General features: G+C 32.4%; 2 protein-coding genes, 1 long non-coding RNA gene and 1 other non-coding gene across 5 annotated transcripts; 2 read left to right on the top strand and 2 right to left on the bottom strand.

The window, feature by feature from the left end:
• Positions 1-1694: 1694 nt before the first annotated feature.
• On the top strand, positions 1695-5273 carry LOC110638153 (probable arabinosyltransferase ARAD1). Its single transcript, XM_021788606.2, has 4 exons — positions 1695-2324; positions 3518-3814; positions 3892-3987; positions 4556-5273. Exons 1-4 carry the CDS (start codon positions 1842-1844, stop codon positions 4979-4981), a joined length of 1302 nt encoding a protein of 433 aa, XP_021644298.2. The 5' UTR covers positions 1695-1841; the 3' UTR covers positions 4982-5273.
• Positions 5274-10109: 4836 nt separating this feature from the next.
• LOC110638172 (uncharacterized) lies at positions 10110-15100 on the top strand. Of its 2 annotated transcripts, none has more exons than XM_058149600.1 (9): positions 10110-10357; positions 12347-12460; positions 13265-13329; positions 13564-13679; positions 13773-13827; positions 13949-14069; positions 14283-14330; positions 14571-14665; positions 14808-15100. In XM_058149600.1, exons 1-9 carry the CDS (start codon positions 10258-10260, stop codon positions 14904-14906), a joined length of 813 nt encoding a protein of 270 aa, XP_058005583.1. In that variant the 5' UTR covers positions 10110-10257; the 3' UTR covers positions 14907-15100. The 2 variants fall into 2 exon arrangements, with proteins under 2 accessions (XP_058005583.1, XP_021644322.2); XM_021788630.2 differs by having other exon boundaries at positions 10111-10357; positions 12347-12456; positions 13261-13329.
• A 282-nt stretch (positions 15101-15382) lies between these two features.
• On the bottom strand, positions 15383-18535 carry LOC110638173 (uncharacterized). The gene is made up of 2 exons (XR_009149968.1): positions 17974-18535; positions 15383-16820 (listed from the first exon to the last, which is right to left on the bottom strand). It is a non-coding gene; the product is annotated as an uncharacterized LOC110638173 (long non-coding RNA).
• LOC131181749 (U6 spliceosomal RNA) lies at positions 18091-18193 on the bottom strand. Its single transcript, XR_009150228.1, has one exon. It is a non-coding gene; the product is annotated as a U6 spliceosomal RNA (small nuclear RNA).
• Positions 18536-19601: the final 1066 nt, after the last annotated feature.

Genomic DNA, 19601 nt, shown 5'->3' with positions numbered 1-19601 from the left:
GAGCTAGATGCTCAGTGAATGATAATTACAGCACACAACGAAATAGAAACAGACAAACGCTTGATTAATTTCACAATAAATTTCTATTCAATAAAATCATGCTCATGCTGTCAAAATCATTAATAAAATAATTTCATAAAACATATATATAAAATAAATTCATTCAATAAAAATTTTATGGTACAGTGCACCAAGGTGATGATACCCCACATCACCAAATGCCAGATGGTAAGCGCGCTACCAGATATTAGATACCTTCCTCCTCCTTCACAGATATCAATGCATATGATACTAATGCAAACCATAAACTGCAATGATGCATGACTCGACAATGCAACTTAATACCGTGATAGTCCATACGGCGGTGCCAGATAACAGAAACAGATACTAGGTACAGGTACCAATTCAAAATAGAAAATCAATTTATACAAATAAATCAAAATCAATAAAAAAATTTCAGATAGCAAATAATAACTGATAGTGCAGTTCCAATTGTGAATTTCAATAGTTTCAGAGAGTCAATAAAATCAAATCAATCTCAAATCAATTCAGTAATATATCGGTAAATTTTATAGTCAAATATCAATCAATATAAATACATTAAAGGCCTGTTCCCGGAATCCTAATGGGTCTAATACAGAGATAGTTGGCAAAATCAATTATTTAATCAAAATCGAAATAAAATTCAATAATAAAATAAAACTCTAAAAAATCACATATAAAATCATTGTTAAAATATTGATTTAAAATTTCATTTAATAACAAACTTAATGCTGAGAAATTTTAAAAGGGACAAAAACGATACCATATACTATAATTATCACTCACCTGAAATCTCCAAGACAATAGTTATTTTCAATGGAAGAGAGACAATTTCAACTGACTGATTGAATATTCAAATCTCCTACACACTTAAAATATTAAAAAAAAATATCAAATAATAATAAATAATAAATGTATATGGATTTTCACATTATCCAAGTGGTGAACTAACTTCATTTAACAAGGATTTTGGAAATAAAGAAGAAGAAGAAGAAGAAGAAGAAAAAAGACGAGAGGGGAAAAGTTTTCATAGAGAGAGTAGAGCATCTCTCTTAGTGGACCTCAGTAGCCTCAGTTTTACTGTCATTTTCTTTACAAGGTTTCTATTTGCCGATTTTTAAAGTTTTAACTCTCAAAGGAAGTTACATAATTTTATCAAGAAATGGATTTTGTCATTAAATCACTTGCGTGATAAAAAAACACTCAAAAAGAAAATTAGTTTTCACCTCATGAGCTAATGAACAAACAAGTGAGTGGTAAATTAAATTTAAAAAGAAAAATTATTGAGAGGGAAAAGATACACATCTAAGGGCTGGTTGATCTTTTTAAAATATATTATTTAGATAATATTAAAAAATAATTTAAATCAAATTTAATAAATTTTAATTATAAAAATATTAAAATAATAAAATAATTTTTTAATTTATATTTTTTTATAACATTTAAAATAATATTTTTATTTAAACACAACGATAACATTGACTAGGTTCAATTCCAAAATCCTTATTTCCTTGCTCCCTCTCAAGCTTGAGAGAAATTAAGTCAAGGCCACACCATTATTATTATTATTATTATTATTATTATTTGAGAAAGCGAGCCAGTGTGGGGTTACAGGCTAACTTCCCATGAAAGCCACTGCTGTCCACTCAATTAAGCAAGGCTCTGCTTTTTATTCCTTGTTGTCTCCTCAATATAGGTAAACGGATAGCCATTAGAACTAAAGCGACGTATTAGCAGCTAGAGAGTACTAAAAACGACACCCAAACAACAGCAACGGCAATGGCAAGAAATCTTCCAAAATGTATTGGAAAGTGATTTTCTCTATAGGATTTCCCTTCCTCCTGGTGTTCTCCTACTCCATCTTTATTGGGACCGTTGATTTCAGATCATACTTCTTTCCTGGCATCCAACAGTCGCCGGCCAGTGCACGCTCGGTGTGTGCAACCCGGCCTCCTCTTAAGGTTTACATGTACGACCTTCCGCGGAGATTCCACGTGGGGATGATGGATCACAAGAGCAGGATTAATGATGATGCGCCGGTGACGGCGGAGAATTTGCCGCGGTGGCCGAAGAATGCCGGGATAAAGAAGCAGCACAGTGTGGAGTATTGGTTAATGGCTTCTCTTTTGTACGAGGGTGGTAGAGAGGAGAGAGAGGTGGTTAGGGTTTTGGATCCGGAAAGAGCTGATGCGTTCTTCGTGCCGTTTTTCTCTTCGTTGAGCTTCAATACGCACGGCCATAATATGACTGATCCAGAGACTGAGAAAGATCGCCAGTTGCAGGTACTTTTGATCATTTATTCAATAGGTTATCGATAAATTTTAGAGAATTTTTCATTAACAGGCAATTGAGCATGGAATTTTGATATGGTTTGTGTTTAGCAGCTTTAGAGACTGAAGGAAAGAAAGCTGAGCAAGCAAAAGTAGGCGAGTAATTAGTAGTTGTCAGCTTTTTAGCACAAAGGGCTAAAATTTGCAGACTCTAGCCTTAGTTTTCTAAGAAATTAGATAGATCCATTTCTGATAGTAGGGAAATTCTGAACTCTATAATGTATAGATGCTATTATTGGCCGATGTTTGATTGATAATTCTAAAATTTGGAAACATTGAATTTGGAAATCATTTGGTGAATGCTGAACTATTGATGCAGTTGTGCATACTGAACTATTGACGTTTGAACTCGTGGAATAGTATGGTACAGTTTTCATAAATCTCCACAAGAAAAGGAAAAAGGCTACTATTGTAAGGGGATGAGACAAAAATAAGTGCTTCTATATGTTTATAGTTGGTAAAAGAAAGAAGGAAAGGAAGGAGGAAAGTAGGAAATCAAGTTACCATCGCCTACATCAGACAGGTTGAGGTGTTGACGCAAATACATAATCACCAATCCTTCCTTCACAATATTTTAGTAAAGTGTTTGCATTGTGAGAGGTCTATGATGGCTTTGTCCTTTTTATTTTTTTGTCCTCCCACTCCTCTCTTTTCCATAATGTTTCCGAATTCTGGATACGTGTTGAGAAATATAACAAAAAAGGAGTTTCATGTAGGGTGTCGCCTACCTGGAGGGATTAGAATTTATTCTTCTTGTTAATTATGGTCACAAGGAGATATAGATGTCTCCTTTCTTTTATTTATTATTTTCTTTTTTTTTTTTTTTAAAAAAAAAAAACTCTTTTTGAAATACAATTTCATTGTTTTCTTTTACCATTCATGAGTAGGTAATGAATGATCCTTGATTAATCAAGGCTTATTCAGAGTTTGTTCACAATTTTCTGACTAGTGGGCTAGTGTGGTAAATTTCAAGCCCATGTGTAAAATGAAGTTCTTTATGTTCTACCTTCTAATCATTGTCTGCACCTTTTTCCCTTCCTATTGGAGGTTCTAAGTGTTTAACAGGGTCTTTAAATTGTCTGTTGACCATAATTTGAACTTCAGTGCTATTATCAAGGTTAACTGTGGAGTGCTTCTGATTTCAGGTTGATGTAATAGAATTCTTGTACAAATCCAAGTACTGGCAGAGGTCTGGAGGCAGAGACCATGTGATTCCTATGACACATCCTAATGCTTTTAGATTTCTCCGACAACAGTTGAATGCGTCTATTCTTATTGTTGCAGATTTTGGCCGCTACCCAAAATCCATGTCAACTTTGAGGAAAGATGTGGTGGCCCCTTATGTACATGTTGTTGATTCTTTTACAGATGATGAAATTTCAGATCCATTTGAATCTCGCACAACTCTTCTTTTCTTCCGTGGAAATACAGTTAGGAAAGATGTATGCTACTTCTAATTCATTCTAAAACCTCCAATTTGATGCCGAAGTGGTTATTAACAATCTTCTTGTTATTGCAGAAAGGCCAAGTTCGTGCTAAACTGGCAGAGATATTAGCTAGTTATGATGATGTTCATTTTGAGCGAAGCACACCAACAACACTAACAATAAAAGTGGTATGTACTGGGGTATGAAGATAGTGGAATTGATAATGTCATTGCACATCTAGGTCTTACCTCGTCTTCATAATACTTTCCTGTTATGCTTCAAGGGAAGGCAGGCAGGAAGTGGAGGGTTGAGCCCCTAATTGCCTGCACTATGTTCGACTACCCAACTGTTAGCCTACCAGCCCAATTTCAAGTGTTTATCTTACTTTATATTCCTTTATACATTAGGAGACAGAAAAAAGTAGAAACTCTTATTCCCTGTTGCAGCTTGTCAACACTCCATGCCTGCTACTTTAGTTTTCTGAAAGTTATATATTTATATGGATGGATTTACAATAATATGGTGTCATGTTATGGTTGTCAATTAGATGTTCTTTTCCCTTCAAGGAAGGGAAATTGGGGAACATTCCCTCAGTAGGGATCATAGAAAATGCAATGCTATACTTAAGAAACTCCTTTTAGAGGGATAGTAAATGGGTGCCCTAATAGCTACTGTATTTTTCAAATTATTTGTTACCATATTTTCATGTCATTATTTTCCTTGATGTCTTATTTCTTTTTCCTTCCGACATACCAGTCAACAAGAGGAATGCGATCATCAAAGTTCTGTCTCCATCCTGCAGGAGACACTCCATCTTCTTGCCGGCTTTTTGATGCTATTGTAAGCCATTGTGTTCCTGTCATTGTGAGTGATCAAATTGAACTCCCATATGAGGATGAAATTGATTATAGCCAATTCTCAATTTTCTTCTCTGTAAATGAGGCCATTCAACCTGGTTACATGATTAATCAACTGCGGCAATTTCCGAAAGAGAGATGGGTTAAAATGTGGAGACAGCTTAGGAACATCTCTCATCACTTTGAATTCCAGTACCCGCCTAAGAAGGAAGACGCGGTTGACATGCTATGGAGACAGGTAAAGCATAAGCTTCCTAGTGTCCAACTATCTGTACATAGAAGCAGGAGATTGAAAGTTCCAGACTGGTGGCAGAGGAGAAGATAATTCTGTAGCTTCCTTGTATTATAGAGTGCATTCATGATTTTTTTAATCACTTATGACAATAACCCTTTGAGGGAATAATTAGAGGTAGTTGCAACACTTCATCATCTTTACTTCATAGTTTGTGTAACATTTACTCCAGCAGCTATACATCAAAGGATTCTTTACTTGATTGTGTAAGAGCTGTGCCCTGCATGCACGACTTTTTTTGTTTTTTTCTTCATTGTAATGCTACAGAATTAAGTTCCCAAGTATGCAATGACATGCAGCTGTGCACATTTACTTTGATTTTCAATTGAGTTTGAATCTTTTGTAGTTGTTTAGTGGGAAATGATGAAAGTCATCCGTTCACAAGGACAAGCTAATGGGCACTTGTTATCGTTTCGTATTTTCCTGGTTGAGTTTTGTGCTCTATGGCTACGGAAGCAACCAGCTCAATTACAATAATAAAAAAAAAAAAAAAGAAATTAAAAATGGAGCACAGTGGCTTCACGGAGAACCCCCTTATGAAGCAAAAATATAGAATCCTTTTCCAGGAACACACACTGATAGTAAAGTCTTTGACGACAAGGCGTCGAATGAATTTCGGGAGGAGTAATAGGAAAGTTGCAAAGGACCTTAGGAGTGTGGATGGTACCGGTCGCGCCCTGATCTGAGCCTTCTGGCCGAAATTGGCAGTTTCAATCCGTGAAACTGAGAATCCTAACCCGGCGAGCATGGTTCAGCCGGTTTATATTCGATTTTAGTTTCAATTTCAATTTGATCGGATTTGAATCAATCCAATGATTAATTTTTTTTTAAAGAAAAAAAATGTTTAGAAGTAGTTTTAGGAGTATTTAACTTACTTATTGAGTACAGCAGATAGCTGATAGATACTTAAATAGATGAATTAAAGTATTTGATAAACTTAAAAATATAAAGCAGGTATCTAATGAGTAACTGATGTGATATCTACCAGCTGTAGTTTATATTAATTTTATTTTTAGAACTATTTCTCATCAGCTGATAGCTGATGTTATTTTATTTTTTATTTAAATCATATTATACTTTTTCATTTAACTCAAAAATTAATATTATTAATACTTTTATATTTTTTATTTATAATTTTAACATCTTAATTTATTAAAATATTTTTTATTAATAATCTAAAATATTTATTTATTATAAAAAATACATTTTTCATATTTAAAAACTTAAAATTAATTTTTAAGTTTTTTTTTCTTTATCAATAACTATATTTTTAAAGTTATTTAATTATTTTTTAAAGAATTTAATTATTTTTAATTTCAATAATAAAATAAATTATATAATATAATAAATCAATAATTATATATTTAATTTAATAATAAAATAAATAATATAATATAACAAAATTATAATATTATATTTATTTCAATAATAAAATAAATTATATGATACATACTTTTATTAGCCATTTTATTTATTAACAGTAATATCTAAAAATAATTTTATTAAAGACTATTCAACAGTTAAATCAAACACATTCTTAATTTTATTCATAAATCACCCCGTTTGATTTAAAAAGAAGAGCAATTAGCCAGTCTGTTGATAACCTAACAGGGATTAATCATGGAGACGGCCAATCTACTACGACTAAAATTATCCTCTACAAGGTTCGATTCTATCGAAATTAGACTTTTTTGAAACATTCCAGCTTTCAGAAAAGTTCGATTCCATAAAAAGTTTGCAGCCACTGGAATTTCTGAAACAGAGTATATCGAGTTATTGACAGCTAAAAGCATCCGGGTAACGAAAGGTGAAAAAGAAAAAAAGCCTTCCTCTTATGCACTCAATTTTGGTTTTTCTGATTAGATCCATAGGGAGGGGACCATGGTTATTCTATTCTTTATCTTCCTATATGTTATTCTGTTAACTAAACGAAATCTTAATGTGCCTATTAGCTTATATATTCATATAGTTGAATTTAATTTATCTAAATTTTATTTTTGTTTTAATGATAGAATTCATTTTAAACAGAGTTAAATGGTGAAAAAAAAGAATATATATAGTTGATTTAATTAATTTATAATTAAAATTTAATTATTATTATTATAGTTTCTAATTACAGTAGGGGTTCAAATAATTATTGAATTTGGTGTTAGTTTAGAATTGGATTTAAGTTAAATGTTGAGTAAAATTATACTGTTATCAGTAAATAGACAATGTTCATAGTCAGATCTTGTCGGCTTGTTCAACTTTATCTCATCTCGATGCATGTAGTAATTTGTAGCCAAATTTTAACCTTTTGATTAAAAGCTACTCTTTTGGATTAAGATTTGTTTAACCATTAATCTGCAAGCTATCTACTATTGTAGGCCATGTGGCTGCTCGAGGCAAATTGGACGGCTATAGATGGTGCAGCGTGGGACACGTCCCTGATTCTTCTTGTCATTTTGCTATGCTTTTAATGTTCAAAATGGTCCGCAAAACATGCATTTATATATGAGTAAATTATAATAAAAGTATCTAAATTTAACGAAACTTACATATTAATTCTTCATAATTTAGTATTAAAATTTTATTTTCACTAATAATTTAATTTTCACATACATTTTATTTTTATTAATAAATTAATTCCTAAAAACATAATATAATATTATATTATAAATGAAAATAAATTTTAAAAATAAAAATTACTATTAACTTACACTAGAAATTAATCTATAAATTATAAAAGAATATTTAACTTGATTTATAAGTCAGTTAAATCTGTTTATAAGTAAAAAATTATAAGTAAATTAATATTTGATTTGATATATATGTTAAAAAATTTATTTAAAATAAGTAAAAAATTATAAGTAAAAATATTTTAAAAATTATATTATTTTAATAATTTTAAAAATATTAATATTATTTTATTTTAATAATTATTAACAGTAATTATATTTTTTAATAATTTAATTAATTAAACTACTTTTAAATATATTTTAATTAAATTTTATAAAATTATTTCTAGTGAGTTTTAAATTTTTAAAATAAAAATTTAATTGAATTGGGTATTATAAAATTATTTTAAAATAATTTTATTAAATAATTAATTATTTATTTATTTTAAATTTAATTTATAAATTAAAAATATATTTTAAATTAAATTTAAAAATGAGTAGTCAATTAAAAATCGTGTAACTATCATGCTTATTATATATTATAATTTTTAATTTTTCAATTTTATATTTATAGCCACGTGGCAGTCTGATCAAATCTAAAATCATAAGAGCCGATAGATAGATACATAACAATAAAGTTAGTTCGCTAACTCCAAAAGCATTAGGCTTTTTTCATGGCTTTTGTCGTGAGAATTCCCATAATTAATTTCTTGTTTGTCATGCCACGACCACGCGCTATTGTGTTCTGCCACGTTTCAACAACGGATGGCATTTTCATGGTTAATAGAAAATAAATGGGAGATTTTATTTATATCTAATAAAATATTCATCTAAAAATATCTTATAAAATTAGTGAAAAATTGTAAGTAATTAATAAATTAGCAATTAAAAATCATTTAATATCGTAGAAAAAATACAATATTTTAAGCTCTATATTAACATTTTTTTAATATTAAAAAGAATTTATTTTTTTAATTTAAAATATTTATATTTTAAAAAATGAAAATAAAATATGATTTTATAAAAATTTAATTAAATTATTTTTTTAAAAATAATTTATTTGATGATAAGAATAAGAGAAGGTATTGATTGGGGTGTGGTTTACATTCTCTTTACTGAAAGTGGCGGTAGCGTCATCCGTCCGTTGATTTTTTGAAGTCAATTAATTGGTCGGATCGGAGATTTCTGCAGACGGGCCTGCCTCGTGTGGAATCTGAAGACTTCCTGTCACCAAGAACCCACACATGTCCGCTTCCTTTGGCAAAAGTACAAACAAATGGTTCCTAATCTCTATTATTTATTATCTTGTAGTGTTTAATTTTCGCCCTCTCCTTACTATCTTTTATTTTTTCATTTTTTAAATTATATTTTTTTTAAATTTACTCGATTTAATTAAATTATTAAAGTTTATAAACTCATTAAATTTTATTTTTATTTTAAAATTTAGATAAATAATTAAAAACAGTCAAAACTTTCATAATTTTTTTATTAAATTAATTTTTAAATTTTATTAATTTAATCTTAAACTTTCATATTAATTTCAATTTTAATAATTAATTTAATTGTATTATTTAATTGATAAAAATAATTTAAATATTTACTTATATTATTAATATTAATTCTTTTTTTATTTTTTATATCAATTTTAATAATTATTCTCAAATTGATAAAATATATTATTTTAATTAAATTTTTTATTATTTATAATTACATTTATTTTGATTATATTATTTATTCATATTTTATGTTTAAATATTTACTAAAAATTTAATTTCATATAAAAATAAATTTAATAACTTTTAAATTAAGTATTCATATCAAAATTTTTATATTTATTATTTCATATATATAGATCTTAATAGAGGGTGCATGGCTTCATTTTTCCTCTAAAATTTGTCCTTTATTTTTTTCGCCAATCTATTAAAGCAGAATCAAATATATTTTTTGGTTGAATAATTTTTTTATTTAATATAATTATTTATAATATAATTATACTAATTAAATAATAATTTATTCTCACATCAAATTTACCTTTTGTTATTTACATTTGAATAAATATTTTAATTATGTATACTTTTAATTTGAATTAAAATAAAATCATTTACAAAATTATAAATTAAAATAAATAAAACTAAAGGACATTGTAGGAAAACATACAAACTAATACTACTTTTCACTTTTTTTTAATTTAAATAAAAAATAAAATAACTCAAAATAGTGTTTCATGTTCTTCACACAAATCTCATAAATTTTTTTCTTTTTCATTTTCCTTCTTACAAAAATCGAAAATTTTAATTTTTCTTTTTTCTCAATAAAAAAAGAAAATTAAAATTTTTTTCTTCCCTTCTCTGACCATAGTTGATTAAATACGGTAAGGAAGAAATATTTCTAAAATATTGGTAATTACTAATTATATAAATATTATTTAAAAATAACACAGCTGGCCTGTGTTTGGTCGATCCGTAAGTGGCCTATATTAGCTAAACGTGGAAAGGAACCGGGGCATTCTCGTCATTCATCTCTCTTCATCGCTTCCACTCGCTCACAAAAGCCGGGACCAGCAAACCACTCCCTCCCTCTCTCTCTTTCTCCCTCTCTCTCTTCACTTCCCTCCTTTCTTCTTAGCACCTGCAACTTTCAAGCATTACTGAGATGAGAGTCGTCAGAACTCACGGGAATTGCGTTGCGATCCGTACTCTTTCTCCTCCATCTTCCATCACCCGATGCTCTCACGGCTCTGCTTCTTCTTCAGGTCCTCTCTCTCTCTCTCTCTCTCTCTCTCTCTCTCTCTCTATGTCTCTCTGCAAATGTGATTTATTTTTTGATTCCTTTAGAACTGAAAACGATCTTACTCATCTCTAGTTTCTAATGTACTTTTTTTTCGATGTATATTAGAGCATTAAACGATTCGTTTTCTCTCTATATCTCTCCTGAGATTTCCATTCATCATTTTTTCTTTTAATTCTTATTGTTTTATACTCTAATTATTTTTCCAGAAAGAAAAGAAAGGAAAATTAGTTTTTTGATTCCGCACGAAAACAATACACTTTAGTTGGTATTCTAGATATGGATCCATGTTTTCTGAGAACATGGCCTGTGTATCTTCCAAGTACTGGTGGGCACAGTTGCACCGAATCTGTATGATCGATGGTATGAGAAAAATGTTTTATTTGTTGAATATTTCGATTGATGGAGTGTGGAGGGTGTGAATTCTGAAGTAATTGTAAGCTCTTTTTACGGATTTTTTTCTCTTTATTCATTGTAAAAGAAAATATGGGAGTTAATTAATAAGAGGCTTTGACATCGGCGCTAATGAGGGGGAACTGCAGGGAAGCAAAGTTCAAGTGACGACGGTTCAAATCCATCATTGTGATAGAGTGTTCGTCCGTCCGTCCGTCCATATGCATTGTCTGGCGGGTCCCGCAGGTCTTACTTGATATTATATCTGGTTCGTGTTGAGTGTTGATTGGACTAGTGGTCCAACTGCACTTCTGGGCTCTGTAGGTGTTAGGCGAAACCACCGTAGTTTACCTATCAACCCCATTCTCAATCTAACATCAAATATTCTTATTTTTTAGTCCATTAAAACATTAGCTTATAACATAGCAACCCTCTCTCGGAACACACACACATGTATACATTATTTTTATATTCGTTAATAAAATTATTAATTAGACTGATTTATTGTGTATTTAATATATAATAAATTTTTATAATAAATAAATTTATATATTTATATTTTCTCCATAAAATTTATTTATCTATGAATAGATAAATGTCACTATTACGCTTCAATAAGTATATAAAACCAACATTTTCTGCTGAGGTCTTTAAAGCTAAAATTAAAATATAAATGGTGAAAAGTTTTCTTTCGCCGTCTTTCTTTTTTTTCGATAATTGTGGTAGAAGAAAGCAACAGTGAAGTGGAGTGAGCTGACTGGCTATTTTTGGGCACCTTCTAGGCTCACGCAACTTGAAAATTTGTGTCGTACACTCCCGACCACATTGGATCAAGTTCTCACATGGATGCCATGCGGTCGGATTGTGGTCCCAGGTTTCCAGCTCAGCGCGTGTCTTCACTCTCCTTACTTTATGTTTGTCGGGCAAACGACGACACCACATCATCTGTTTAGAGATTGTCTTGAAAAGAAATCACTGCGCCACACGCAAAAATACCGGACGCTCGAGTATGTCTGGTACAATTACAATACATGCTCTCATACGTATAAAATGATGTTTATCTGTGTACGCGTGCACACAAGAAGAAACCTCCCTCGTGAGGCACGTGACCTTTATCTCCAGCCGCTTTGTCGGATGGCTTCCAAGGACCCCACTAAATTTTTCGGAGACAGGGAGAGAAAGGAGCTCCCCAGTCCCCAGCCCACCAGTTCTGCACCGCCACAACCACTAAAGATGTTCATTTACTACTTGTTGCTTGCAACAAATCAAAATTGTCAATTAGAGTGATCTTATGTGGACTCAAGACCACCTGAATTTGTTCACCTTTTAAGGATTGAGAGCGTTTTGCTAGCATTCTCATTTGCTGACATGAAATGCTTTGGTGTAGCTATAAACCAGGTGGCTAAAATATTATTGCCTTTGCTCTGCTTGTTTTTAGGTTCTTGTTTTGACCTCCTTTTCTTTTCTTTCTTTTTGTGCTGGACCTTTTTTGTTAAAGCAATTTCTAGAAAATGTCTTGCTAGCAACTGGTTAACATTAATGGTTGTAATTGTATATGCAGATGATGCAACTAGTGGGACGCCTACTTGGATTGGTAAGGGCCTCACTTGTGTATGCTTCAAGCGAAAGGGAACTTACGAACGGATCTACATTAAATTGACACCTCTACAGGCAAGTATACTAATCATAGAAAAACACATTTCAGCCAGAGGACAGGGAAAGAGCAAGAAATAATTATTAATTGCTTTCTGCTATCATGTGATCTTCTCGAATTTATCTTCCAAAACGCAACCACTTCTCAGAAGTCTTTAGAACTATATGACCTATTGCAAAACACACGCCTTGGTGCTTGCATGGGCCAAATGGAGCTGAGCTCAGTGTTGCTCAGAACAGGCCGGTTTGGCAGTGAAACTTAGAAACTCAGCTAGAGCTAGGTATGTTTGATATGTAAATGAGCTTGTTTCTTGATGAACCAAGATTCAGTTGCTTACGTGTGGCTTGGCTGGCTCTGTTAACAACCTTAGCTCATATCAATGGTGGTGCTTTCACTGTGAATTTTGTTAAAGTATGGTCAATTGTATGTGGTCTTTACTCAACTGAACAAATATATAAAATGGAAATTACTCATTTTCTTTCCGTGGATTTATTCTATTCCCTTTTTCTTTTGCTTTGAATTTTGTCCCTTCATTGTTCTATTTCTTTCTCTTCCCCTCTCCATAAGTACAAATCTCACGTTTAGAGTTGAGACTTATTCTAGCCGAAGGCAGTGTATATTTATTGCCATCCTATCTAATATTTATTATTTTTTTATTTGATTTTATTTGGGATATAAATGGGCTGCCTTTACCATTGACTGTAACTGTAAGCCAGTTTGTAAAAGATTCAAATTGCCATTTCATTCAAGTTTATTATTTTTCCAATTTTAAGATGTTTCTACTTCCTCTCCTCTCTAAAAGATTATTCAAAATCTTTCAGGAAGAAAGATTGAAAAGGTTGAAGCACAGGATGAAGATTTATTTCGATGCTTCCAGGCCAGACCACCAGGTGTGGTACTTTTGCATCCATTTTTGCTGTTTTATTACATCTCCGATTACTTAATTCCAATCCAGGGTACAGACTTGACCGCTATGGTCCATAACATCAATGTTTTCTTACATATGATCAAATCTCTCATGACACAGATGCAATTGTTAAAACTAAGAAGTAGTGAAACTTGTTATCTCACACCCTTCCCGGGTTCTATTTATACTTCTTATGCAACTGATTTTCACGAGGCAGGAAGCTTTAAGAGCACTGTGGTCTGCCACATATCCTGATAGGAAGCTTCACGGTTTGATATCTGATCAATGGAAAGAAATGGGATGGCAAGGAAGAGATCCATCTACTGATTTCAGGTTGTTTCTACTGCTTGTCTTCTCCTTTCAATTATCATAAATCTGTATTTTTTCACTTATGCAGTTGGACTTTCCTTTCCCCCTTATAAACAGAGGAGCTGGATTCATTTCTTTGGAGAACCTGTTATTCTTTGCCAAAACATTTTCGGTAAGTCTTACCCAGGTTGTAAAGAGAATATTTCTGAACCTAATAAATAAACAAAGGCTTTAACTCTTAGTTGTGTTGGCTGATGATTTGTAAACTATTATCTTTGCTTTTATTTTGGCAGACATCATTTCAACGTTTACTAAAAAAGCAGGGAGGAAAGCGATCTGCTTGGGAGTATCCATTTGCTGTTGCTGGTGTAAATATCACTTTCATGATCATGCAAATGCTTGACCTTGATGCCTGTGAGTGGAGCCTGAACACTTCTGTTTCCCTATACTTTGAATTTGCATAAGATGATTATTCTCATAATTTAGGCTCTGCCTAATTGTCAAGCTAGTCTGACCCCATTACCACAGTACACCTAGAAGACCCAAGCCTGGTCTTTGTTTGGCCCAAATTTATTTGTATTCCTCTGAGGAGATTGCTAATTTAGCCAACTTTTTTTTTTTTTGCAGCAAAACCTAGGACATTTGTCAGATCAGTTTTCTTACAAATGCTGTCAGGTAGAAGTAGCAGTCATATCCAATAAGCATTTTTCTAAGTTATACAAAATCATGTTCTGAAGTATCTCACGCAACTCCAGCGTTAGGAAATGGGTGGGGAATCCAGTACCATTTTTGCTAATGCTGGTGATATATATGAGTTTGTAATATGCGAGTTTCTATAGTTTGTTGTTCTGGTTTAACATTTATATGCACTGATTATTATGGCTGCCTTGCATGGTTTAACAAATGTGCTTTCAGAAAATGAATGGGCTTTTGACTTGCTCTATTGCGTGGCTTTTGTGGTCATGGACAAGCAATGGCTGGAAAGGAATGCAACATACATGGAGTTTAATGTAAGAATCCAATCTACTTAATTCTTCTCTCTCTGCCGTTTAGATAACTGCTTGAAATTAAAATTATTAGATAGGACTGGCTTATCTGACCTTTTTGTATTAAAGTAAATCAATATAGACTAATGAAATGATACATATGCAGGATGTATTGAAATCCACAAGGGCTCAAGTGGAAAGAGAACTTCTAATGGATGATGTCCTACGGATAGAAGACATGCCTTCTTACGCCCTTCTCTCTTAACAGAAACTATCTAATGTTCAATTTGGTTTGTTTGCTGAAGTTGCTTTTTTTGTGCTTGCTTTTTTTGCTTTTAAGAAAAAAAAAAAACAACTTTAGCAAGTTAACCAAACAAAGAGTTTCATGCTGGACTAGTTTAAGGCCACTGATTTATTTTAGCCTTGAAGTTGTAAAATCCCTCTAATCATGTTTCTTTATCCTATTCTTCCCACCTTCTCTCTCTATCTCTCTCTCTCTCTCTCTCTAAGTGAATCCAAAATCTCATTTGTTTTTATTCATGGCAAACAATGATGGGCGTACTGTGCCCCTTCAACCACCTCATTCTGTTTAAAAAAGAAGTATGAGGTTGATCTAGACTCATGGAATTATGATGCTGAGGAGTAATTATTGTATTATTTTTGGCGTCGGTGCATTCCCACTTACACAGACGAAAATCAAGACTAACTGGAAAATGAAAGAAAATGAGTATAAAAACGGCCTGCTAAAAGAGTTTTGCATGTATATTCTTGTAGTAGGATGAAAATCCATTATCAATCATCAGCAATCTTGTTAACTGGAAATTATCCCATCTCCTTTCAAAGCCTAAAAAATTTACTAGCCTAAGTAATTAGAGAACACGAGGAAGTTTATTCATCATATCTTAACAATCACTCTTAATAATTTTTTTTTCAACGTTTCTGCATTATCGAGTCGCAGTCAAATAACTGTGAGGAATCTTCACAAATCAACATCTCTCATGGTTGATTCAAAGCTGCTCTTCTTCCTCTTCCTGGGTATGTCAACTGCAGGTAAGCTGTTCCAAAACGAACCTATCGATTTCAAACAACTCTGCTATATAACAAAAGAAATGAGTACAAAAAGAAATACTCCAGAATCCAGATGTTGATCTCCTCAACCACCACCAGTCCATCCTTGCTCCAAAATGGAACCCAAGAAAAAAAAAAAAAGGCCTGGACGCTCGTTATATCACCTTCAAACTAGAAATTAAACAACAGATTTTAACATGCAAAAATGTGGACAACTTGCTGGTGAATGGCGGATTTGAACCATCAGTCAAGAACTCAAACTAGGGGTTTTTACTGGAAGAAGGGCCTGATCAACTTAAATCTCCACTCCAACAATAGTCAATCATATGTCCACACACTAACCGTTCTTGAACTCTCAAAAGGGCTCTACCTCTACCTATACTTCAGAATTCATGACAGGGAATGCTAACAAATCGTGATCTGGAGACCTCATATTGCAGAGACTCAAGTAAGCTAAATCATTCAGCATTTTACCCTGCAAACAAAGCCACTGTTTCAGCTCAGAATCATTCTATAACACAAGGCAGGTTCAAACCTAAGTCCCATCAGTTTTGTTTGCCTCAATCAGAACCAAATGTTGTCCACAGAGGCTTTTGTAGTTGTGTTTCTCATTGTCACGAACATTTAATTTAGCTACATTGAAGGTCAGTTAGGTACTATTATCCATGTTTTAGAAGTGCATTTGTTTCCTGACCAACAAATATTAAGCGATAAAAACCACCTGTCTCAGGATTACATATGAAGTTAGAATCTGTAAAACATTTGCTAAGCTTAAAAACCTTCTTTGCATTGACTGGTTTATTTAAGAATTTCGGTGATGATGTAGCCTGAAGTTTAGGCTCAAGAAGAGAACATATAGCCTTGATGTTAGGCTCAAAAAGAGGAAAATCTAGGAATATTCAGAATATATGCTTCCTAACCAATGAGCTTTAGCTTAGTGGTAATAGATTTGTCCCTAGGACCATGCGGTCTCAAATTCGAGTCTCGGTCGGAACCAATTGTATATAAACAAATGCCATGATTTTTGTTTCCTAAGTGGAATCAAGTCTAAGAGTACCTAAAATGGCATTTAAATTTGCTTTTGGATTGAAGCAACATGGTCCCGGAACCCCTAAAATCATACAAATAAATGGAATTTTGAGGCCTTATTCTGGAATGCTGCTCAAACATAATAGAAAAAATTACATACAACCTCAGACTAACTATTCCATGACCTCCAAATTTCATTGTTTTGTCTACAAATGCTTCTGGGCAATTTTACTCAAAGACAGTCCACCAATGGTTAATGCAAGGGCTACTAACTAAAGTGACACAAACACTCGGAAATCAATATAGAACATTCCATCCATTCAATGCATCAGATATTCCATGTGGCTAAGTTATCATGAAAGGTTGGTGATTAAGAATCTGTGAAAGAAAAATAATGAAAGACCACAACATCCCATTTGGCCTTACCAACGCTTTTCATCCCATTAAATGAGTGGGGACTAAAACCAATTACTGAACCTATGTAGCACATCAGATATTTAAGGCTTCGAGCCACTCAAAACAAATTTGTTGAGGAAGAAAGGACATCGTAGCACACTGTATTCTAGCTAATCACTGGGCTAAAGCTTATGAATACAACACAATGATTGGCTTAAAACTACAAGTGCGAAAGATACTGACGGACTATAAAATTAGTTGGAACACCCATCCACCAGGACTATTTACACTTTATATCAATAGTTCTTCTATAGGAAACCCAGAAAAGGATGGTTAGATGTTCTCATTCCTCCACAGAGTTTCCACATCCCAGTTAGAATCTCACATATACAGTGCTACTATACTTTGCTTTTGGAGGAGCTGGAGCTTGCCTTCCAGTTCTCCACTATACTTTTATGGAAGTTACTATTGCTACTGCTTAGTTGATAAAAACGTCCCTTTGAAATAAAAAGGGGAAACTCACATAAACAGTGCTACTATACATTGCTTTTGGAGGAGCTGGAGCTCTCAATTATTCACTATATTTTTATGGCAATTACTATTGCCACTGCTTAGTTGACAAAAACGTCCATTTGAAATAAAAAGGGGGAAAGAAAAAATTTGGCGCTGCATGCTATGGTTTTAAGGAATTCATAGCCCACAAGAATCCACGATCTCTCCTCTTACGAGTTTAGGCAAACACACCAACAATAATGGAAGAAAATTAACACATCCTTAGCATGAGACCAAATATCAAGAATACAATAAATTTCCCTAAGAAAATGAAAATATGAACTGACCTTTTTATGCAAATGGACCAGTTTACTGAAGCAGCGCTCGATAGATGGGTAGAAAAGTAACTTCTGAGAGGAGAAGAAGCCATTGAAGGGAAGGTTCACTGCAAATGGGAAAAAAAAAAAAATTTGGACCATTTCTCGATTTGTGCGTGTCATCCTTGCGCAGGGGCCATGCTAATCTTCTCTGTATCGTTCCAATTTTATCGGATGTCCCCGAGGGGACACTTAAGGGTAGTCCGTTCATCAAAATAAAGTCAAGCGAATGGGTTAACTAAACGCTGTGGGATTTAGTTCTGTTCTAACTATAGCCGTCAGCATTCATTTTAAACACGTCAGCTCACTTACAAGGCCGCACCAAGCAAGTTTTAGACTCTCCACAGGCTACAGGCCGTCTGTGTTTTAGATCATGAGGCCCAAATTCTGGCAACATTTAGCCTTGTACAGAACAATGTTGCAGAACAGTGCAATTGGACATTGAAATTAGATTAGTTCAATTTAAAAATAAAATCGAATTAAAATTGATTAAGTTTATATTGAATAAAATTGTATTTGAATTGGACCACAATTGATCAGTCCGGTTTCATGTTAAAATCAAAATTTCTTTTAAAAAATAAAATTAAAAAATAAATAAATATTAAATTGAATTAAAATCAAAATCAAAATCAAAATCAAAATCAAAGGGACGTTCAATATAATTTTGGTCTTCTAGCCCTTGGATCAAAACCGAACCGTGACAGACCATAGGGCTATCCTTAATTTACAAGCCATGTCTGCTACAGAAACTGAGAAAAGAGCAACAATATAATTTTCTCTTTTGGTTTAATTTTCAACTCAGCTACGGTTCCTTGTTTGATGGGCTGTGCCATGAATGATTTGGTCCTTGACACTCTAGGTATCTTATCTTGTGTTCTATCTTTTATCTTCCCACCTAGAGTGAATCTTATCATTACAGGCATGTGACTAGAAAAAGACTGCTTACCACTGATGAAAAAAAAAAATGCTAGTTGCCTTTATTTTCAATAGAAGCCTAAAATGGTGTTGGAAAAGGTAAACAAGGTGAAGGGTTCTGTTGAAAGTGATTCATTACCATTCCTGAATCAAATGATTAAGATGTTTTAATAAAGTATTGCACAAAAATTTTTTTAAAAAAAGGGACAGAACATACCTTTTTTATAATTGGTAAAATATAATTTATGTTTTTTTTTCTACCTTTGAATTTTTAAAATTATTTGAATTTATAAGACATTATTCACCTAATCTCCTATAAAAAAACATTTTAATTACAAAATAAAAAAAAATTATTTAAAATAGCCATTAAAAAACATTTTCATGATATTAATGAGTTTTAGCTGTTGAAAAAAAAAATCCTTGGTGGAAGACTTGTCTAAAGATATAATAACAAAAATTAAATTAAAAAAAAAATTATCTTTTTCTAGTTATTTTTCTTAGATGACTTTTCGAGTTAACTCAGTTAAACTGAAATATTGAATTTGATATCACAACTACATCTATGATCTATGTAATTTATTTTGATAAATTGATGTTTCGAATAAAGCATACAATTAATTTTGGAGACATCAAACATATACACATATGAAATAGTAAATCCTAATCATCATTGGAAGGAAGGA

This window comes from Hevea brasiliensis, chromosome 7 (assembly GCF_030052815.1).
Source record: "Hevea brasiliensis isolate MT/VB/25A 57/8 chromosome 7, ASM3005281v1, whole genome shotgun sequence".
In the NCBI taxonomy this organism is placed as follows: Eukaryota; Viridiplantae; Streptophyta; class Magnoliopsida; order Malpighiales; family Euphorbiaceae; genus Hevea; species Hevea brasiliensis.
The sequence above is the reverse complement of the archived record's forward strand: the minus strand, read 5'-3'. Positions and strand labels throughout refer to the sequence as shown.

Coding starts and splice junctions, on each gene's coding strand:
- LOC110638153 (XM_021788606.2), top strand. CDS start 1,842: ATGTATTGGAAAGTGATTTTCTCTATAGGATTTCCCTTCCTCCTGGTG. Junction 3,815..3,891: donor GAAATACAGTTAGGAAAGAT/GTATGCTACTTC, acceptor TTGTTATTGCAG/AAAGGCCAAGTTCGTGCTAA. Junction 3,988..4,555: donor CAACACTAACAATAAAAGTG/GTATGTACTGGG, acceptor CCGACATACCAG/TCAACAAGAGGAATGCGATC.
- LOC110638172 (XM_058149600.1), top strand. CDS start 10,258: ATGAGAGTCGTCAGAACTCACGGGAATTGCGTTGCGATCCGTACTCTT. Junction 12,461..13,264: donor ATTGACACCTCTACAGGCAA/GTATACTAATCA, acceptor TCTTTCAGGAAG/AAAGATTGAAAAGGTTGAAG. Junction 13,828..13,948: donor TCTTTGCCAAAACATTTTCG/GTAAGTCTTACC, acceptor TTATTTTGGCAG/ACATCATTTCAACGTTTACT.